The sequence below is a fragment of the Trichechus manatus genome, unplaced genomic scaffold (genome assembly GCF_000243295.1).
Source record: "Trichechus manatus latirostris isolate Lorelei unplaced genomic scaffold, TriManLat1.0 scaffold00015, whole genome shotgun sequence".
In the NCBI taxonomy this organism is placed as follows: Eukaryota; Metazoa; Chordata; class Mammalia; order Sirenia; family Trichechidae; genus Trichechus; species Trichechus manatus.
The window spans coordinates 10437831-10460336 of NW_004443951.1; the positions used below are offsets into that span (position 1 = coordinate 10437831).

Genomic DNA, 22506 nt, shown 5'->3' on the forward strand with positions numbered 1-22506 from the left:
GCATCCACCAGACTGAGTCCAGTACAGCTAGATGGTGCCCGGCTACCACCACTGACTGCTCTGACCAGGATCACAACAGAAGGCTCTGGACAGAGCTGGAGAAGGATGTAAAACAAAATTCTAACTCACAAAAAAGACCAGATTTATTGGCCTGACAGAGACGAGAGAAACTCTGAGAGTACGGGCCCCCAGACACGCTTTTAGCTCAGTGTTGAAGTCACTCCTGAGGTTCACGGTTCAGCCAGGGATTGGACAGCCCCATAAAACAAAACAGGACTAATGAGACACAGCAGTCCAGGGACAAGGACTAGAAGGCAGAAGGGGAGAGGAAAGCTGGTGATAGGGAACCCAACGTTGAGTAAGGACGGTGTTGACATGTAGTGGGGTTGTTAACCATTGTAATAGGGCAATATGTGTACTAACCATTTAATAAGAAAGTATTTTGTTCTGTAATCCTTCATTTAAAGTGAGAATAGCAGCACAACTGAAAGAACGTAATCGATGTCACTGAATTGTACATGTAGAAATTTATGAAAAGGTGTACCTTTGCCTATGTATATTTTCACCAAAAAAAAAAAAGGTCCTCAAACGTCGAGAAGGGAGAGTGTTGACATGTCACGGGGTTGTTAACCAATGTCATAAAACAATATGTGTACTGACTGTTTAATGAGAACTATTTGTTCTGTAAACCCTCACCTAAAGCACAATTAAAAAAAAAAAAACTTCACTAAAAAAGTGAGAAGAAAAAGAAAATTTTTTTTAAAAAAGACTTCACCAAAAGAGTCAAGACAACCTACAGACTGGGAGAAAATTTTTGGCTACAACAAATCCAATCAGTGTCTAATCTCTAAAATCTACAAGATACTGCAAAATCTCAGCAAGAGAAAGACAAATAACCCAATTAAAAAATGAGCTAAGGATATGAACAGGCACTTCACCAAAGAAGACATTCAGACGGCTACCAGATACACGAGGAAATTTAGAGCAATGCAAATCAAAACGACGATGAGACACCATCTCACCCCAACAAGGCTAGCATTACTCCAAAAAACACCAAATAATAAATGTTGGAGAGGTTGTGGAGAGACTGGACTGTTGGCAGGAATGTAAAATGGTACAACCACTTTGGAAATCGATTTGGCACTGCCTTACAAAGCTAGAAACAGAAGTACCATACAATCCAGCAATCTCACTCCTTGGAATATATCCTAGAGAAATAAGAGCCGTTGCACCAACAGATATACGCACACCCATGTTCACGGTAGCACTGTAGCACAAAAAGACAGAAGCAAACCTAGGTGCCCATCAACAGACGAATGGATAAATTATGGTATAGTCACACAATGGAATACTACAAATGATAAAGAACAATGATGAATCCTTGAAATGTCTCATAACATGGATGTATCTGCAAGGTATCATGCTGAGTGAAACTAGTCAGTCGCAAAAGGATAAATATTGTATCAGACCACTATTTTAAGAACTCAAGAAAAGGTTTAAACACAGAAGAAAAGATTCATTGATGGTTACGAGGGTGAGGAGCGAAAGAGACAGGTATTCACTAACTAGATAGTAGAAAAGAATTATCTGAGGTGAAGGAAGGACAACACATACTACAGGGGAAGTCGGCATAACTGGACCAAATCAAAAGCTAAGAAGTTTCCTGAACACAACCAAACACTTTGAGGGACAGAGTAGGAGGGGCAGGGATCTGGGAACCACGGTTTCAGGGGACATCTAGGTCAACTGTCATAACAAAGTTTATTAGGAAAATGTTCTGCATTCCACTTTGGTGAGTGGCATCCGAGGTCTTAAAAGCTAGTAAGCAGCCATCTAAGATGCATCAATTGGTCCCAACCTACCTGGAGCAAATGTGAATGAAGAACACCAAAGACACAAGGAAAATATTAGCCCAAGACACAGAAAGGGCCACATAAACCAGAGACTCCATCAGCCTGAGACCAGAAGAACTAAACGGTGCCGGTTACCATCAACGACCGCCCTGATGGGGAACACAACAGAGAGTTCCTGACAGAGCAGGAAGGGGTGCAGAACTCAAATTCTAGTAAAAAGACCAGACTTAATGGTCTTACTGAGACTGGAGGGACCCTGGAAGACATGGCCCCCAATCTGTTAGCCCAAAACTAAAACCATCCCCAAAGCCAACTCTTCAAACAAAGATTAGACTGGACTGTAAGACATAAAATGATAATTGTGCAGAGTGTGCTTCTTAGCTCAAGTAGATACAGGAGTCTAAATGGGCAGCTCCTGTCCCGAGGCAAGATGAGAAGGCAGAAAGGGACAGGAGCTGGGTGAATGGACACAGGAAATCCGGGGTGGAAAGGAGTAGTGGTGCTGTCACAGTACAGGGAGAGCAACTAGGGTCACATAACAATGTGTGTATAAATTTTTGTATGAGAAACTAACTTGAACTGTAAACATTCACTTAAAGCACAATTAAAAAAAAAAAAAACTGTTTGCTTGTGGAGAATTAAAAAGATCCTTAAAATAAAACAATGTTATGAAAAACAAAGACGAAGAAACGGCTCTATGTGATTAGATACATGATTGTCAAAAACGAAATTTCAAAGAAGAGTAAGAAGAGAGATAAGGTCAGGCAAATAGCCCTGACAAGCGACAAAAAGAAAAAGAAACTGAAAACGGTTTACTATTTACTGCTAGGTCGAAGAGTATGGTATGATTATATTTTCTTGTTGATCTATTATTATTAGATAGATTCTCTTTATTTCATACTCTGTTGATTGTTTTAAAACATGACACATTTTAATTGCTTTCTATTTGGGCCATGAATTCCTTGCATAATTTTTTCCACCTGGGACTTTTCGTTGTTGTTAGGTGCCATCAAGTTGGTTCTCATTCACAGGAACCTTATATATAACAGAACAAAATACTGTCCGGTCCTGTGCCATCCTCACAACTGTTGCTGTCTAAGCCTACTGTTGCAGCCTCTGTGTCAATCCATCTCACTGAGGATTTTCCTCTTTTTCATCGACCCTCTACTTTACTAAGCATGATGTCCTTCTCCAGGGACTGGTACCTCATGATAAACTGTCCAAAGTATGTGAGACAATAGTCTCACCATCCTCACTTCTAAGGAGCATTCTGGCTGTACTTGCAAGACAGATTTCTTCATTCTGGCAGTCTTTGGTATATTCAATAGTCTTCACCAACACCATAATTCAAAGGCATCAATTCTTCTTTGGTCTTCCTTATTCACTGGGCAGCTTTCACATGCATACGAAGCCATTGAAAATACCATAGTTTGGGTCAGGCGCACCTTAGTCTTCAAAGTGACATCTTTGCTTTTTAACACTTTTAACAGGTCTTTGCAGCAGATCTGCCAATGCAATACGTTGTTTGATTTCTTGACTGCTGCTTCCACAGGTGCTGATTGTGGATCCAAATAAAATGAAATCTTTGGCAACTTCAATCTTTTCTCCATTTATCATGATGTTGCTTACTGGTTCAGTTGTGAGGATTTTGTTTTCTTTATGTTGAGGTGTAATCCATACTGAAGGCTGCAGCCTTTGATGTTCATCAGTAAGTGCTTTAAGTCCTCTTCGCTTTCAGCAAGCAAGGTTGTGTCATTTGCATATTGCAGGTTGTTAATGAGTCTTCCTCCAATCCTGATGCCACATTCTTCTTCACACAGTCCAGTTTCCCAGATTATTTGCTCAGCGTGTAGACTGAATAAATATGGTGAACAGACACAACCCTGATGCACACCTTTCCTGATTTTAAACCACAGTCTCCCCTTCTTCTATTCAAACGACTGCCTCTTGGTCTATGTACAGGTTCCACATGAGCCCAATTAAGTGTTCTGGAATTCCTAGTCTTCAAAATGTTATACATAATTTGTTATAACCCACACAGTTGAATGTCTCTGCATAGTCAATAAAGCACAGGTAAACATCTCTCTAGTATTCTCTGCTTCCAGCCAAGATCCATCTGACATCAGCAATGATAACTCTGGTTCCATGTCCTCTACTGGATCCGGTTTGAATTTCTGGCAGTTTCCTGTCGCTGTACTGCTGCAACCGTTTTTGAATGATCTTCAGCAAAATTTTACTTGCATATGATATTGTTCAATAATTTCTGCATTCTATTGGATAATCTTTCTTTGGAATAGGCACATATATGGATCTCCTCCAGTCGGTTGGCCAGGTAGCTGTCTTCCAAATTTCCTGGCACAGACAAGTGAGCACTTCCAGTGCTGCATCTGTTTGTTGAAACATCTAAATTGGTATTCAACTGGATTTTTAACTGCCTTTTATTTGGAGGAGGTGGGAAGGCACTATGGTCTTTAGATTTTGGGAATGAAGGAAAAAAGAAAAGTAAAGACTGTAAAGTGTGCAAAAGTAGGCAGAGGGCAAAAATCAGACTGAAAAGGAATATCCAGTATTAGTGGTCAACCAAGAATTATCTAGCAGGTTCAGGAGATTAGAATTCAGAGATTCCATGAGGAAGTAGTAAGGGAGGACAACAGCCTTATCAGCAAGTGTTCTATATAAGGCTACCACCAGAAAAGAAGCAGTCAAAGGTGCCAAGTCAGATGATATGCCCTTAAATACTAACAGCAGTCTCACATTTCTTAAAAAACAATATTAGACATTTACCTGACAGAGAACCGGCCAGGCTTCCTCTCCGTAACTTACAGTCATCCTGACTAAGCTGTCGTTGGAGTTTAGCTTTTCCGGTGGATGAAAATATGTCAGGATTACTGAGCTTCCTGAAGAGCAGGGGACTAAGTCCAGTTACCACATCCTTCAAAGAGAAAAGAGTAAAACATGTCTTTAATACCTTCTCTAAAGTACAAGAACTCTATATTGAAACCTTTCAGGATCCGCGGGATATACAGTTGCCCACCCACTTTTTCCAGGTCTCAGGTTTCTTGGAAATCTACTTTTCCTGCTGAAAGTATTTGCTGCCCTCCAGTTGGGACTTTTGTGTAATAGTGAAAGGTGAAAGACATGTTCATTGAAGCAAAATAATTGGGTTATGAGGCTTAAACGTGAGGTAGTGCATCCAGGAAGTATGACTGGGTAAAATTTCTGTCTCTTTTGGCTTTTGTACCCCTAGATAAGCCTTGCAAGCATATTTATGGTTTCCTGTGTGATAGCTGGAGCCCTAGTCACACAGTGGTTAAGAGCTTGGCTGCTAACCAAAAGGTTGGCAGTTGAAACCCACCAGCCACTCCTTGGAAACTCTATGGGGCAGTTTTACTCTGCCCTGTAGGGTCACTATGAGTCAGAGTTGATTCGACGGCAACAGGTATGATGTGATAGTTAGGGAGCCCTGGTGGGTTTTGATTTGTGTCTGTGTGTCATATTTGGAAAACCAGAGATTCCCCATGTAACCTAACGGAAGGCACACCACAATACATCCTGCCACCCATGACCAGTGGGACAAATGGGCACCTACCAACCATCATGTCCAAGAACCCCCAAAGTTATGTGGTAACCATATATTCCCACATAATATTTCTCAAAATCTTTATTACCAATGAAAAATTTAAACACACTCCATGACTCAGCGTGCTTCCATTAATGAAAACATATTGTATTTAAAAAAATAAAATTCAAAGCAGAAAATAATTGGGTCTTGAAAGGGTTAAACCTCTCTACAACATTCATTACGCTTAAAAAGTGATATTTTATCCACCGGCATTTTTTAATGAGATGGAGAAACAATTCACCAACTTCATATGGAAAGGGAAGAGGCCCCGAATAAGTAAAGCATTACTCAAGAAGAAGAACAACGTGGGAGGCCTCACACTACCTGATTTTGGAACCTATTATACCGTCATGGTAGTCAAAACAGCCTGGTACTGGTACAACAAGAGATAAACAGCCTGGTATTGGTACAACAACAGATACATAGACCAATGGAACAGAATTAAGAATCCAGACATAAATTCATCCACCTATGAGCAGCTGATATTTGACAAAGGCCCAAAGCCCGTTAATTGGGGAAAAGACAGTCTCTTTGACAAACGGTGCTGGCATAACTGGATATCCATCTGCAAAAAACTGAAACAAGACCCATACCTCACACCATGCACAAAAACTAACACAGAATAGATCAAAGACTTAAATACAAAATCAAAAACGATAAAGATCATGGAAGAAAAAACAGGGACAATGCTAGGAGCCCTAATACATGGGATAAGCACAATAGATAAATGGGAGCTCCTAAAAATCAAACACTTATGCTCATCCAAAGACTTCACCAAAAGAGTAAAAAGACAACCTACAGACTGGAAAAAATTTTTGGCTACGACGAATCCGATCAGCATCTAATCTCTAAAATCTACAAGATACTGCAAAACCTCAAAAACAAAAAGACAAATAACCCAATTAAAAAATGGGCACAGGACATGACGCACTTCAACAAAGAAGATATTCAGGCGGCTAAAAGACACATGAAGAAACACGCACGATCATTAGCCATTAGAGAAATGCAGATCAAAACTACAATGAGATATCATCTCACCCCAACAAGGCTAACATTAATCCAAAAAACACAAAATAATAAATGCTGGAGAGGTTGTGGAGACACTAGAACACTTATACACTGTTGGTGGGAATATAAAATGGTACAACCACTTTGGAAATCAATTTGGCGCTTCCTAAAAGCTAGAAATAGAAATACCATACAATCCAGCTATCCCGCTCCTTGGAATACAGCCTAGAGAAATAAGAGCTGTCACACGAATAGATATATGCCATGTTCACTGCAGCACTGTTCACAATAGCAAAAAGATGGAAACAACCTAGGTGCCCACTGACGGATGAATGGATAAACAACTATGGTATATCCACACAATGGAATACTATGCAACAATAAAGAACAACGATGAAGCCGTGAAACATCTTATAACATGGGGGAAGCTGTAGGTCATTATGCTGAGTGAATTTAGCCAGTCACAGAAGGACAAATATTGTATAAGACCACTATCATAAGAACTCAAGAAAAGGTTTAAACACAGAAGAAAACATTCTTTGATGGTTACAAGGGTGGGGACAGAGGGTGAGGGTTATTTACTAACTAGATAGTAGACAAGAATTATCTTAGGTGAAGGGAAGGACAGCACACACTACAGGGAAAGTCAGCACAACTGGACCAAAGCTAAGAAGTTTCCTGAGTACAGTCAAACACTCTGAGGGACACAGTAGCAGGGGTAAGGGTCTGGGGACCATGCTTTCAGGGGACATCTAGGTCAATTGGCATAACAAAGTTTATTAAGAAAATGTTCTGCATCCTACTTTGGTGAGTGGCATCTGGGGTCTTAAAAGCCTGCAAGCGGCCATCTAAGATGCACCAGGTGGTCTAACCACCTGGAGTAAGGGAAAATGAAGAACACCAAAGACACAAGGAAAGTATTACCCCAAGAGATAGAATGGGCCACATAAACCAGAGACTTCATCAGCCTGAGACCAGAAGAACTAGATTGTGCCCAGCTACCATCAATCACCATCCTGACAGGGAACACAACAGAGAGTCCCAGATGGAGCAGCAGAAAGATGGGGTGCAGAACTCAAATTCTAGTAAGAAGACCAGACTTAATGACCTGACTGAGACTGGAGGAACCCCGGAAAGCATAGCCCCTGGATTCTCTATCAGCCCAGATTTAAAAGAATTTCCGAGGCCAACTCTTCAGACAGGGATTGGACTGGACTATGGGACATAAAGTGATACTCTTGAGGAGTGTGCCTCTTGGCTCAAGTAGATACAAGAGATAAATGTGCAGCTTCTGTCCAGAGGTGAGATGGGAAGGCAGAGAGGGTTAGGAGCTGGTTGAATGGACATGGGGTATCGGGGGTGGAAAGGAGGAGTGTGCTGTCACAGTATGGGGAGCACAATTAGAGTCACATAACAATGTATGTGTATAAATTTTTGTATGGGAAAACATATTTTAAAAAGTGACACTTCACATTTTTTGCGCAACAGCTAAAGCCAGAAATGTATTTCTTATTAAAAGGTGTTTAGATGTGCAATGAAGTCCATGGCATATTGATTATAAATTGCCAAAGGAAAAACAGCAGAGGAGGCTCATAAGACGACATGATAAGACATTTTAATAAATTGTATTATTCATAATGAGTACACTTTTAGTTATCTAAGTATTTACTTTTCTCTTTATATTCACGGACTCTTCCTATACCTAATAATTAATAGCACAGTTTAGCTTAAGAAAATAAAAGTCATTATAAAATAGACCTTCTTCTGCCTGTCACAGAAAGTCAGTTCTAACATTTAATTAACGCTAAAATAAAGCTTTGCAAGATACATGTTACCAAAGAACAAGGACTATGGAGAAAATACAGACAATATGAAACATTGACACTTCCTCCCCTCCACCTTTATTTTAGTGTTATCCATTCCCCACACACCCCCAATGCCTCTTTTTCCTCACTCAGTAAGCAGTATCCAACAATATCATGAAGATTTACACATTTTTCACAAACCTGGCCAAAATTCAACTACAGTAAAACTTACAAAAGCCAGAAATCCATCAGAGAAGGAAAACTCATATATTTTCCATCAAAACAAGCAATAGAAAAGTGGTAAGACTGTACCCTTTCAAAGGCAGAAAACTGGCGAGACCCAGAAAAACAAGGCAGTCCTGTTGAGTTCCAGCTCTCACAGGTTTCACTGTAGTTAGCAACATTAAATGGGAAATATTGGAAAACAATGAGACCAATGAGGCATATATTTTAGATTTCAATGAGGAAAGCTATAACAAACACACATAAGCAGCACATCAAACAATCTGGACAGGAGAGGCAAAATAAGAAGCATAAGGATAAGTAACTGGCACCATAACAATCCTAAAAGCCACAGGTAAAAAAAATAGGAAAATGCCCACCCTCCCTTAAGAAAGGCTTAAAAACACCTCTAAGGTCATATACTGTGACTGGTGGATTCATAAACAAAGGAAGTATCCCCTTGGGCTCCCTACTAGTCACTAACCTTGCCCCACCCTCATCCCAGGGTAACCACTATCCAGGCTTTTAAGAACATAATTATATGAAGGGCAAAACAATATGAATGGAATTAGGCCATATCAACTTTTCTGAGTTTCTCTTCTTCTGCTCAGCTAGATTAGACTGTTTAAAGAGCAGAATATTACTTAATTTACCAAAGAAGTCATTAACGGAAAAGATAGAGAACAAAGTTGATAAACAGCAAGAAATACATATGGCCCAACAGGGAAAGAAACCACACATGGGAAGTAGAACTTCCTTACTAACTTCCACACTAACTTACTTCTTGTCGTTTCCTAGGTCCCACTTCTAGTCCCTTAGGAGATTCAAACAAATTATGGATAACATTGTGAAGCATGGGAATCCCAGAACAATTAATTGTGCTCATGAGGAACCTGTGCATAGATTAACAGGCAGTAGTTAGAACAGAACAATGGGATACTGCATAGTTTGAAGTCAGGAAAGGTGTCAACCAGGGTTGTATCCTTTCACCATACTTATTCAATCTATATGCTGAGCAAATAATCCGAGAAGCTGGACTATATGAAGAACAACAGTGCACCGGGATTGGAGGAAGACTCATTAACAGCCTGTGATATGCAGATGACACAATCTTGCTTGCTCAAAGTGAAGATGACATAACCTTGCTTGCTCAAAGTAAAGTGCTTGAAGCACTTACTGATGAAGATCAAAGACCACAGCCTTCAGTATGGATTACACCTCAACATAAAGAAAACAAAAATGCTCACAACTGGACAAATAAGCAACATCATGATAAACCGAGAAACGGCTAAAGGTGTCAAGGATCTCATTTTACTTGGATCCACAATCAACACCCATGGAAGCAGCCCTCAAGAAATCAAAAGACCCACTGCATTGGGCAAATCTGCTGCAAAAGACCTCCTTAAAGTGTTAAAAAACAAAGACGTCACTTTGAGGACTAAGGTGCGCCTGACCCAAACCATGGTGTTTTCAATCGCCTCACATGCATGTGAAAGCCAGACGATGAATAAGGAAGACCAAAGAAGAATTGATGCCTTTAAATTGTGGTGCTGGCAAAGAATACTGAATATACCATGGACTGCCAGAAGAACGAACAAATCTGTCTTGGAAGAAGTACAGCCAGAACGTTCCTTAGAAGCAACGATAGCAAAACCATGACATCTCACATACTTTGGACATGTTATCAGGAGAAAGACATCATGCTTGGTAAGGGTCAGTGAAAAAGAGGAAGACCCTCAACGAGACGGATCGACACAGTGGCTGCAACAATGGGCTCAAGTGTAACAATGATTGTGAGGATGGAGCAGGACCAGACAATGTTTTGTTCTGCTGTACATATGGTCGCTATGAGGTGGAACCGATGCGATGGCACCTAACAAACAACAACAGGAGATCCAAGGAGCCCTGGTGGCATAGTGGTTAACAGCTGGGCTGCTAACCAAAAGGTCAGCAGTTCGAATCCACCAGCCACTCCTTGGAAACCCTATGGGGCTGTTCTACTCTGTCCTACAGAGTCACTATGAGTTGGAATCAATTCAAAAGCAATAGGTTTTGGTTTTTTGGTTTATAGCATTCAAACAAACTGCATGCTTTCAGGTTCAAAGCGATAATTAGCCCTTCTTTTTTGACTAAATGAAATCAAATTGGTTTCTATTACCTGGAATTATGTGGTTCTTAAGCAAAATAAGGAGTTAAGAAGGGGAAGGTGCCTAGGATGACTTCCAGGTTTCTGGCTTGGGCGGTATGCTTAAAGATGCAGAGAAAATAGAAACAAATTTACAAGTAATATACTACTAAGGCAATACAGGCATACCTCGTTTTGCTACACTTTGCTTAACTGTGCTTCACAGATACTGCATTTCTTACAAATTGAGGGTTTGTGGCAACCCTGCCTCAAGCAAGTCTATCGGTGCCACTTTTCCAATAGCATGTGCTCACTTCGTGCCTCTGTGTCACATTTTGGTAATTCTCGTAAATTTCAAACCTTTTCATCATTATTATATCTCTTGTGGTGATCTGCGATCACTGATCTTTGATGTTACTACTTTAATTGTTTTGAGGTGCCATGAACCGCACCCATATATGATGGTGAACTTAATCGATAAAAGCGTGCGTTCTGACTGCTCCACTGATCAGCCATTCATCTTTTTCCCTCTCCTCGGGCCTCCCTATTCCCTGAAAACCAAAAATACTGAAATTAGGCCAGTTAATAACCCTACAAGGGCCTCTAAGTGTTCAAGTGAAAGAAAGAGTCCAAGTCTCTCACTTTAAATTAAAAGCTAGAAATGATTAAGCCTGGTAAGGAAGGTATGTTGAAAGCTGAGAAAGGCTGAAAGCTAGGCCTCTCGCGCTGAACAGACAGCCAAGTTGTGATTGCAAAGGAAAACTTCTTGAAGAAAATTAAAAGTGCTACTCCAGTGAACACAAAAATGATAAAAAAGCGAAATAGCCTTATTGCTGATATGGAGTAAGTTTTAGTGATCTGGATAGAAGATGAAACCAGCCACAACATTCCCTTAAGCCAAAGGCTAATGCCAAGCAAGGCCCTAACTCTCTTCAATTCTGTGAAGGCTAAGACAGGTGAGGAAGCTGCAGAAGATAGACTAGCTGAGGTTGGTTCCTGAGGTTTAAGAAAAGAAGTTGTCTCCATAGCATAAAAGTGCAAGGTGAAGCAGCAAATGCTGACGTAGAAACTGCAGCAAGTTATTCAGGAAATCTAGCTAAGATAATTGATGAAGGTGGCTACACTAAACAACAGATTTTCAGTGTAGATGAAACAGCCTTATATTGGAAGAAGATGCCATCTAGGACTTTTGTAGCTAGAGAGAAGAAGTCCATGCCTGGCTTCAAAGCTTCAGAGGGGCTAATGCAGCTGGTGGCTTCAAATTGAAGCCAATGCTCATTTACCATTCTGAAAATCCTAAGGCCCTTAAGAATTATGCTAAATCTACTCTGCCTGTGCTCTATAATGGAACAACAAAGCCTGGATGACAGCAAATCTGTTTACAACATGGTTTATTGAATACTTTAAGCTCATTGTTGAGACCTACTGCTTGAGAAAAAAAAGATTCCTTCCCAAATATTACTGCTTGTTGACAGTGCACCCGGTCACCCAAGAGCTCTGATGGAGAGGTACAAGGAGATTAATGTTGTTTTCATGACTGCTAACACAACATCCATTCTGCAGCCCATGGATCAATGAGTAATTTAGACTTTCAAGTCTTATTATTTAAGACATACATTTTGTAAGGCTATAGCTGCCATAGATAGTGATTCCTCTGACGGATCTGGGCAAAGTAAATTGAAAAACTTATGGAAAGGATTCACCATTCTAGACGCCATTAAGAGCATTTCTGATTCTTGGGAGGTCAAAATATCAACATTAACAGGAGTTTGGAAGAAGTTGATTCCAACCCTTATTGACTTTGAGGGGTTCAGACTTCAGTGGAAGAAGTAAATGCAGATGTAGAGAACTAGAATTAAAAGTGGAGCCTGAAGATGTGACTGAATTGCTGCAATTTCATGATAAACCTTTAACAGATGAGGAGTTCCTTCTTATGGATGAACAAAGAAAGTGGTTTCTTGAGGTGGAATCTACTCTTGGTGAAGAAGCTGTGAACATTGCTGAAATGACAACAAAGAATTTAAAATATCACATAAACTTAGTTGATAAAGCAGCAGCAGGAAATGAGAGGATTGACTCCAATTTTGAAAGATGTTCTACTGTGGGTAAAATGCTATCAAACATCATCACATGCTACAGAAAAATCTTTTGTGAAAGGAAGAGTCAATTAATGTGGCAAACTTCACTGGTGACTTATTTTAAGAAACTGCCACAGCTACCCCAAGCTTCAGTAACCACCACCCTGATCAGTCAGCAGCCATCAACCTCGAGGCAAGATCCTCTGCCAGCAAAAAGATTACGATTCACTGAAGGCTCAGATTATGGTTAGCATTTTTTAGCAATAAAGTATTGTTTAATTAAGCTATGTACATTGTTTTTTCAGACATAGTATTACTGCACTTAGTAGACTACCAAACCAAACCCAACCCATTGCCATCGAGTAGATTCTGACTCATAGTGACCCTACAGGACAGAGTAGAAGTGCCCCATAGGGTTTCTAAGAAAGTGGCTGGTGGATTCAAACAGCCAACCTTTTGGTTAGCAGTGGAGGTCTTAACCACTGAGCCACCAGGGCTCCTAACAGACTACAGCACAGTGTAAACATACCTTTTATAGGCACTGGGAAACCAAAAAATTCATGTGACTCGCTTTATCACAATGCTCGCTTTATTGCGGTGGTCTGGAACAGAGCCCGCAATATCTCCAAGGTATGCCTGTAGTAAATACTAGCAAACATACAAATTGCAATAGTTTTACAACTATTCCAAGAACTAGAAATGTTTAGCCTGAGAGAGAGAAAACTAGACAGCTAGCATTGGTGGTTCAGCGGTAGAATTCTCATCATCCATAAGAGAGACTTGGTTTCGATTTCTGGCAAACACACCTCATGCACAGCCACCACCCATTTGTCAGTGGAGGCTTGTATGTTGCTATCACACAGAACAAGTTTCAATGAAGCTTCCAGACTAAGAAAGGCTAGGGAAAAAGGCCTGGCAATCCATTTCCAAAAATCAACCAATGAAAACCCTATGGATCACGACAGTCCTATCTACAACCAATCATGGGGATAGTGCAGGCCCAGGCAGTATTTCCTTCTATTGTGCGTGGAGTCATCATGAATCTGGGGCCAACTCAACAGCAGCTAACAACAACAACAACATCTCCTACATTATGGGAAAGTAAATTTCTTACTACAAAGACCAAAATTAGAACTATTAGATAAAAATTAAAAGACAGGTGGGTTCAAATAAGGAAAAACTGTCTAATAATCAGATAGTCCAACAGTGAATGGGCCACTTTATCAAGGAATGGTCTGTACCATTAGAAATGTTGAAAAAATTAAAGTCACTAAAAAAGAGAGAAGACGCAAATGACTAAAATCAGAAATGAAAGTGGTGACATAATAAGTGAACTTATAAAAATTAAAAGGATTATAAGAGAATACTGAAACATTGTATGCCAACAAAGTAAAGAATCTAAACGAAATGGATGAATTCCTAGAAATATACAAATTGCCAAAACTGATTCAAGACAATATAGAAAATTTCAACAGACCTTTAACAGGCTGAATCAGTAATCAAAAACCTCCCAACAAAGAAAAGTCCAGGACCAGATGGTTTCACTGGTGAATTCTACCAAACATTCAAAGAAGACTTATCATCAACCCTACTCAAATTCTTTCAAAAAAAAAAGAGGGAACACTTCCTAACATATTCTATAAGGCCACAATTACTCTAATTCCATAGCCAGACAACGATGATACAACAAAAGTACAGATCAATATCCCCTATGAATACAGAGGCAAACCCAACAAAATACCAGCAACCAAATCCAACAGCACATTAAAAGGATTATAAACCAGGACTAAGTGGATTTATCCCAAGATTGGAATTTATCCCAAGATTCATCCCAAGGGTGGTTCAACATTAGAAAATCAATCAATGTAACACACCCTACTGATAGAACAAAGGAGAAAAAAGACCTCATAATCATCTCAACAGACACAAAAAAGCACTTGACAAAATTCAACATCCTTTCATGATAAAAACACTCAGAAGACTAGGAATACAAAGCAACTTCCTCAAAATGATAAAAGGTATTATGGAAAAAACCACAACTAACATCATACTCAATGGTGAAAGACTGAAAGCTTTCCTCCTAAGATCAGGAATACGGATGTCCACTTTCATCAATGCTATTCAATATTGTACTGGAAGTTCTAGCCAGAGCAATTAGGCAGGAAAAAGAAAGAAAAGGCTGGATAAACAAAATGTGGTGCATACACACACACACACACACACACACACACACACACACACACTGAAATAATACTCAGCCACAAAGAAAAATAAAGTTTAATAATGCAACAACACAGATAAACCTTGAAAACATTACAGTGAGTGAAATAAGTCAGACATACAAGGACAAATTCTGTATTCACATTTACATGAAATATCTAGAATATGTAACTGTATAGAGACTAAAGTTAATTAGTGGTTACCAGTGGTGGACTGGTATGAGGGGAAAGGAAAACTCATTGTTTAGAGGACAATGAGTTTATGTTAAGAGTGACAGAAAATTTAAGAAACAGATAATGGTGATGGTTGGACTACATAACAAACATAAATTAATGCCATTGAATTGTACACGTGAAGAGTATTAAAATGACAAATCTTTTTTGTTATATGTATATTTACCAAGAAAAGAAAAAGAAAAAACAAAAAAAGATAAAAAGAAACACTTGTTTTATTGTGTAAAACAGAAAGTTTACACAGAAAGAACTAAGGAAAAAACCGCTATAGGTATTATTTTTTAAATCTATTTCAGCAGTGGTTCTCAAAGTGTGGAGCCCTGGTGGCACAGTGGTTTAAATGCTCGGTTGCTAACCAAAAGTTCAGCAGTCTGAATCCACCAGGGGCTCCTTCAAAACCCTATGGGGTAGTACTACTCTGTTCTATAGGGTCACTATGAGTAGGAATTGACTTGACGGAAAAGGATCTGGTTTCTTAGTTGTTTTCTCAAAGTGTGGTCTCCAAACCAGCTGCATCAGCTTCATTATCACTTGAAAATTTGTTAGAAATGCAAATTCCCAGAACCCCTACCAGACCTACTGAACAAGAAACTCTGGATGTGACGCTCATGCATCCATGTTTTAATCACCCTCCAGATAATTCTGATGTTCCCTAAATACTAAGAACAACTGACCCAAAGAAGTTCACAGGTCTCCACATACCCCCATTCTCACAGAGGAATGATATTCTTCCTCCCTGAAAGGCACTCTTACTGGAACGAATGGACCAGTCTCAGGAGTTAGAAGTCAAAAGACAAGGGGAGACTCACACAAGGTGGTAGAGTAGGAAGCTCAAGAAGTCTGTGCCTCTACCAAAACAACAACTGCACTGAAAGAGCAATTCAAATAAACTAGAAAGAGCAATGTGAACTCTAGAACCTGTCCTAACACTTCTATCAGCTTAAGTGATGGGATGGACAGGCTGCTGCTCTTTCCTAGGTGAGCGATGTGTGCCAATTGGCTACCATCTCCCATTCCTCAGCCCCACTGTAGTAGAGGGAATGGCTGCCACATTCCTAAAGCTGTGGATGGTACCAGTACAGTGGAGACCATGTCCTCCAAGGATTTGAGGTTACATAGTTTGCAGAGTTGAACTGCTCTGGCAGTGCACTGAGAGACTGGTGCAGACAACTGCAATGATTTTGAACTTCTAGCATCAATGGCTTCTTCCACAGGTAGCAGCTTAAAATGACAGTCTGTCGTGTGTGTGAGTGTGTGTGTGTGGAAAAGAGACACAGAAATCTGTCCGGCCATAAGCTCACTGCAAAGACAATGGAAATTAAACTTCAGTGACCACAGACAACTGGAATACCTACTCTGCAAATATAGTCTGGAAGAGTTATGAAAGAAAAAGATGCCTGCAGCCTTCATCAAGTAACAATAGCAATCCCTGAAGAGTAGGAGAATCAATTTCCAGAGCTACCACATTATAACACACAGAATGTCTGGTTCTCATCAAAAAACTATAAAACATACAAAGAAACAAGAGAGTATGGTCCAAGCACAGAAGAAAAAAAAAAAGCATTTGACAGAAATGATCCCTGAGGAAGCCCAGACATTGGAATTACTAATAAAAGATATTAAATCAGTTTTCTAAAACATACTCAATGAGTTAAAGGTAACTTTGGACAAAGAACTAAAGGAAATTAGAGAAACAATGCATGAATAAAATAAGAATAATAATAAAGAGATAGAAATTATAAAAAGAAAACAGAAATTCTGGAACTCAAAACTACAATAACAGAAATTAAAAATTCACTAGAAGGGTTCAACAGCAGACTAGAGCAGGCAGAAGAAAGGATTAGTGAACTTGAAGATAAAACCATTGAGATTATTGAGTCTGAGGAACAGAAATAAAAAATGAAGAAAAATGAGAGGCTGAAGGACCAATGGGACACCATAAAGAGTACCAACAAACACATCATATCAGTCCCAGAAGGAGAAAAAGAAAGGGGCAGAAAAAATTTTTTGAAGAAATAATGGTTGAAAACTTCCCATATCTGATGAAGGACATGAATATACACATCCAAGAAACTCAACATGTTCCAAGCAGAATAAACTCAAAGAGACCAAACAGAAACACAGTATAGCCAACTGTAGAAAACCAAAGACAAAAAGAGAATCATGAAGGCAGCAAGAGAAATGAAGTGCTACATATAAGGAATCCTCAATAAGATTAACAGTTGATTTCTCATCATAAACCACACAGACCAGAAGGCAGTAAAATGACATATTAAAGTATTGTTGTTAGTTGCTGTCAAATTGATTCTAACTGTTGGTGACCCCATGTGTTACAGAGTAGAACTGCTCCATAGGGTTTTCTCCCTGCTAGCGCAATGGTTAGGCTCTCGACTGCTAAATGATAGGTCAGCAGTTTGAACCCACCAGCTGCTCTGCAGAAGAGATGTGGCATTCCGCTTCCATAAAGATTTACAGCCATAAAAATCCTATGAGGCAGTTCTACCCCGTCCTAAAGCATTGCTATGAGTGGGAATCAACTCATCTGGCAATGGGGTTTAATCTTAACAGAAGCAGATCACCAAGCATATCTTCCATGGTACCAATGGGTGGGTTTGAACCACCAACCTTTAGGTTAGCAGCTGAGTACAAACCATTTGCAGCACATCTGAAAACAAACTGTCAAACAAGAATTCTATATCCAGCAAAACTGTCCTTCAAAAAATGAAGAAGAAAGTAAGACGTTCCCATATAAATAAAAGAAGAAAGTGTTTATTACCAGTGAACCTGCCCTATAAGAAAAGCCAAAGGGAGTACTTCAGGTTGAAATAAAAAGACACTGGATAGTAACTCGAACCCATAAGAAGAAATAAAGAACACTGGCAAAGGTAACTACATAGGCAAATATAAAAGCCAATATGACTGCACTTTTGGTTTGTAACTCTTCTTTTTCACATATATGATTTAAAACGAAAATGCATAAAACAATTATAATCTACTTTAATGTGGACACAACATATAAAAACGTAATTTATGACAGTAACAATATAAAGGAAGAAAAACAAAAATATATAGAAGCAGAGTGTACGTACACCATTGCAACTAAGTTGGTTTATTCAGACTAGGTTGTTATAAGTTTAAGGTGTTAATTATAATCCTCAAGGTAACCACTAACTAAAAATATAGAGAAAAAGAAAGAAGAGAATCAACACAGTATGTTACAAAAGTTTATCTAAATACAAAGGCAGTAATGGAGGAACAAGGAACAAAAACATATAAGACATACAAAAAACAAACAACTAAATGGCAAAAATATATACTTCCTTATCAGTAATTACTTTAAATGTAAATGAATTACACTCTACTAAAAGGCAGAGATCGGCAAATTGGATAAAAGTATTGATCCATTTCTACATTGTCTACAAGAGATTCACCTTAGAGACAAAGACACAAAGAGGCTAAAAGTAAAAGAATGGAAATAGATATTCCATGCCAAGAGAAACCAAAAGAGAGCTGAGATGGTTATCTAAGTATTAGACAAAATAAATTTTAAATCAAAAACTCAACAAGAATCAAAGAAGGACATTATATACTAATATAGTTGTCAATACAGCAAAAAGTCGTAACATTTATAAGCATACATACACCTAACAACAGAGCCCCAAAATACACAATGCAAAAATTGACAGAACTGAAGGGAGAAACAGTTCCACAATAATAGTTGAAGACTTCAATACCCTACTTTCAATAATAGATAGAACAACCAGACAGAGGATCAATAAGGAAGTGAAAGACTTGAACAATACTATAAATCAAATAGACTTAACAGACATATACAGAACACTCCACTGAACTATAGCAGAATAAACATTCTTCAAGTTCATATGGAACATTCTCCAAGATAGGCTATATGTTAAGCCACAAAACAAGTCTTAATAAATTTTAAATATTGAAATAATACAAAGTATCTTTTCTGATCAAAATGGAAAGAAACTAGAAATCAGTAACAAAGGGAAAACTGGAAAATTCATACATATGTGGAAATTAAACAACACTTTCTTAAACAACCAATGGTTCTGTTATGGATTGAAACGTGCCCCCAAAAAATATGTGTTGGAATCCTAACCCCTATACCTGTGGATGTAATCTTGTTTGGAAATAGGGTTTTCCTTGTTACGTTAATCAGATCATACCTGCACAGGAAAAAAAACCCGTTGCCATCGAGTTGATTCCAACTCCTAGTGACCCTATAGGACAGAGCAGAACTGCCCCATAGGATTTCCAAGGAGTGGCTGGTGGATTCAAACTGCCGATCTTTTGGTTAATAGCCGACTTCTTAACCACTGCACCACCAGGGCTCCACCTGAGTAGAGTAGGTTCTAAATCTAACCACTTCGGAGTTCTAAAAAGAGCATATTAAACACAGAGGCAGGCACACACAGGGGAAGACAGAGGACATGTGAGGATTACCTACAAGTCACTGAACCCCAAAGAACCAAGGAACACCCAGGCCAGCCAACAAGAAGTAAGGAATTGACATGGCCAAGACCCTGATTTGAGCTTTTAGCCGTCAGAACTGTGAGAAAATAAATGTATGTTCTTAAAAATCACCCATTTGTGGCATCAGTATTACAGTAGCACTAGAAAACTAGGACAGAATCAAACAGGAAATCACAAAATACCTTGAGATGAATGAAAATGAAAACATAACATATCAAAATTTATGAGATACAGTGAAAGCAGTAATAAGAGGGAAATTTGTAGCTGTAAACACCTACATTAAAAAAGAAGATCTCAAAACAATAACCTAACATTCCAGCTAAGGAACTAGAAAAAGAAAAGCAAACTATACACAAAGCTAGCAGATGGAAGTAAATAAAGATTAGAAATAAAGAAGAGAAAAACCAAAGTAGGTTCTTAGAAAAGATTAACAAAATAGATAAACCAGACAGACTGACTTAAAAAAGAGAGCGAGAAAAGTCTCAAATTGCTAATATCAGAAATGAAAGTAGGGATATCACTAACAATTTTAAAGAAATGAAAAAAGATTATAAGAGGATACTATGAACTACTGTACACCAACAAATTATACAACTTAGATGAAATGGACAAACTCCTAGAAACAAACTACCAAAACTGCCTCAAGAAAAAATAAAAATCTGAATAAATCTATAAAAAATAAGGAGATATAATCAGTAATCAAAACCTCCCAACACAGCAAAGTACAGGATCAGATGGCTTCACTGGTGATTCCAACAAAAATCTAGAGGAACTAGCATTAATCCTTCTTAAACTCTTCTAAACAATAGAACAGAAGGGAGCATTTCCTAGCTCATTTTATGAGGCCAGCATTACTTTGATACCAAAGCCAGATAAACACATGACAAGAAAACTACAGGACAATATCCCTTATGAATATAGATTGAAAAGTTCTCAATAAGATACCAGCATGAAAATTCAACAGCATATTAAAAGGATTATACACTATGACCAAGTGAAATTTCTCCCAAGAATGTAAGAGTGGTTCAACATATGAAAATAAATCAATGGAATACTCCACATTAATAAAATGGAGGGAAAAATCTACATGGTCATCTTAATTGATGCAGAAAAAGCTTTTGACAAATCCAATAAGCTTTCATGATTAAAAAAAAACACTGAATTAACTAGGGATAGTCTGGAACTTCCCCAATAACATAAAGGACATATATAATAAACCACAGACAGCATCATCCTCAGTGGTGAAAGACAGAAAGCTTCTCCCCTAAGATCAAGAATAAGACAAGGATGCCCACTTCCACCAATTCTACTCAACATAGTACTAAAAATTCTAGCCAGAGCAATTAGGCAAGAAAAAGAAAAAGAAAAGGCATCCAAATTGGAAATGAATAAGTAAAATTATCTGTTTGCAGATGACATGATCCTATATGTAGAAAATTTCAAAGAATCCACATGAAAGCTACTAGAGCTATTAAATAAATTCAGCAAAGTTGCAGGGTATAAGGCTAGCACAAAGAAAAAATCAGTTGGTTTCTATACACCAGCAATGAGCAATCTGAAAAGGAAATTAATAGCACAATTCCATTTACAATAGCTTCTAAAAGAGTACAATACGGAAGAATAAATATAACCAGGGAAGTGAAAGACTTGCACTTCGAAAACTGTAAAACATTGCTAGGAGAAATTTAAAAGACCTAAATAAATATAAAGACGTTCTGTGTTCACAGATTGGAAGACTTAATATTGTTAAGATGTCAATACTATCCAAAGTAATCTTCAGATTCAAAGGTAATCCCTATCAAAATTCCAACAGCCTTCTTTGCAGAAATGGAAAAGCCAAACCTAAAATTTATATGGGACTGCAAGGGGCCCCAAATAGTCTAAGCATTCTTGAAAGAACAAAGAAGGAAAACTTACACATCCTGATCTCAAAATATACTATAAAGCTACAGCGATCAAAACAGTCTGATACTAGTATAACAATAGGTACAGAGACCAATGGAATAGAATTGAAAGTCCAAAAATAAACCCATACATCTATGGTCAATTGATTTTTGACAAGGGTGCCAAGTCCATTCAACACGGAAAAAATAGTCTCTTCAATAAATGGTGCTGGGCCAACTGATTTCTACATGCAAAAGAAGTAAGATGGACTCATACCTCACATCATATACAAAAATCAACTCAAAATGGATCAAAGATTTCAATATAACAACTAAAACCATAAAACTCTTAGAAGAAAACATAGGGGTAATGCTTTGGAACTAGTTTTGACAAAGGATTATTAGATGTCCAACCAACAGCATGAGCAACAAAAGAAAAAACAGATAAAATGGACTTCATCGAAATTAAAAATTTTTACGCATCCAAGGATTTTACCAAGATTGTGGAGAGACAACCTACAGAATGGGAATGTGAGGCAATGAGTTCCTTTACATGACCTTTTGCCTTGGTTCTTTGGAAAAATAGCTTGAGAGATTTCCCCCCTAAGCCCTGAGGAGTTGCCTCAGCCCTAGTTCTTTGAAGAAGCAATTTGAAGGAGGAGGTGCACCCAGGTAGTTTTCAATCCAGGAGAGTTTGTTACAGGGGATTCCCTGGGTTGATTGACATTTCCTGGGTAAGCTGTAAACAACTTGATAGTTTGATACTTTTTGTCTAGTCCTGGGGCTGCAGTTTTCCCTGTGATTGGTCTATTTTATGCACCTTGCAAAAATTGGTGGATATGCTATGCAAATAGTGGCTTGAAAATCCACGCAACAGGACTGATTAACTTTCAGTCCACTGAGGGGATTGTTGGTTCACAGTCATGCTGGGAGAGCCATGCCTTGAAATTGACAAGCAGT

The 22506-nt window shown here is 38.6% G+C and overlaps 1 protein-coding gene across 1 annotated transcript in view; it reads right to left on the reverse strand.

The window, feature by feature from the left end:
• MAST2 (microtubule associated serine/threonine kinase 2) overlaps positions 1–22506 on the reverse strand; it is a 250767-nt gene that overhangs the window by 214791 nt on the left and 13470 nt on the right. Inside the window, exon 2 of the mRNA XM_023727112.1 lies at positions 4638–4785. Within this exon, the coding sequence (XP_023582880.1) occupies positions 4638–4682 (45 nt within the window). The 5' untranslated portion in view covers positions 4683–4785. The remainder of the gene's footprint in view (positions 1–4637; positions 4786–22506) is intronic.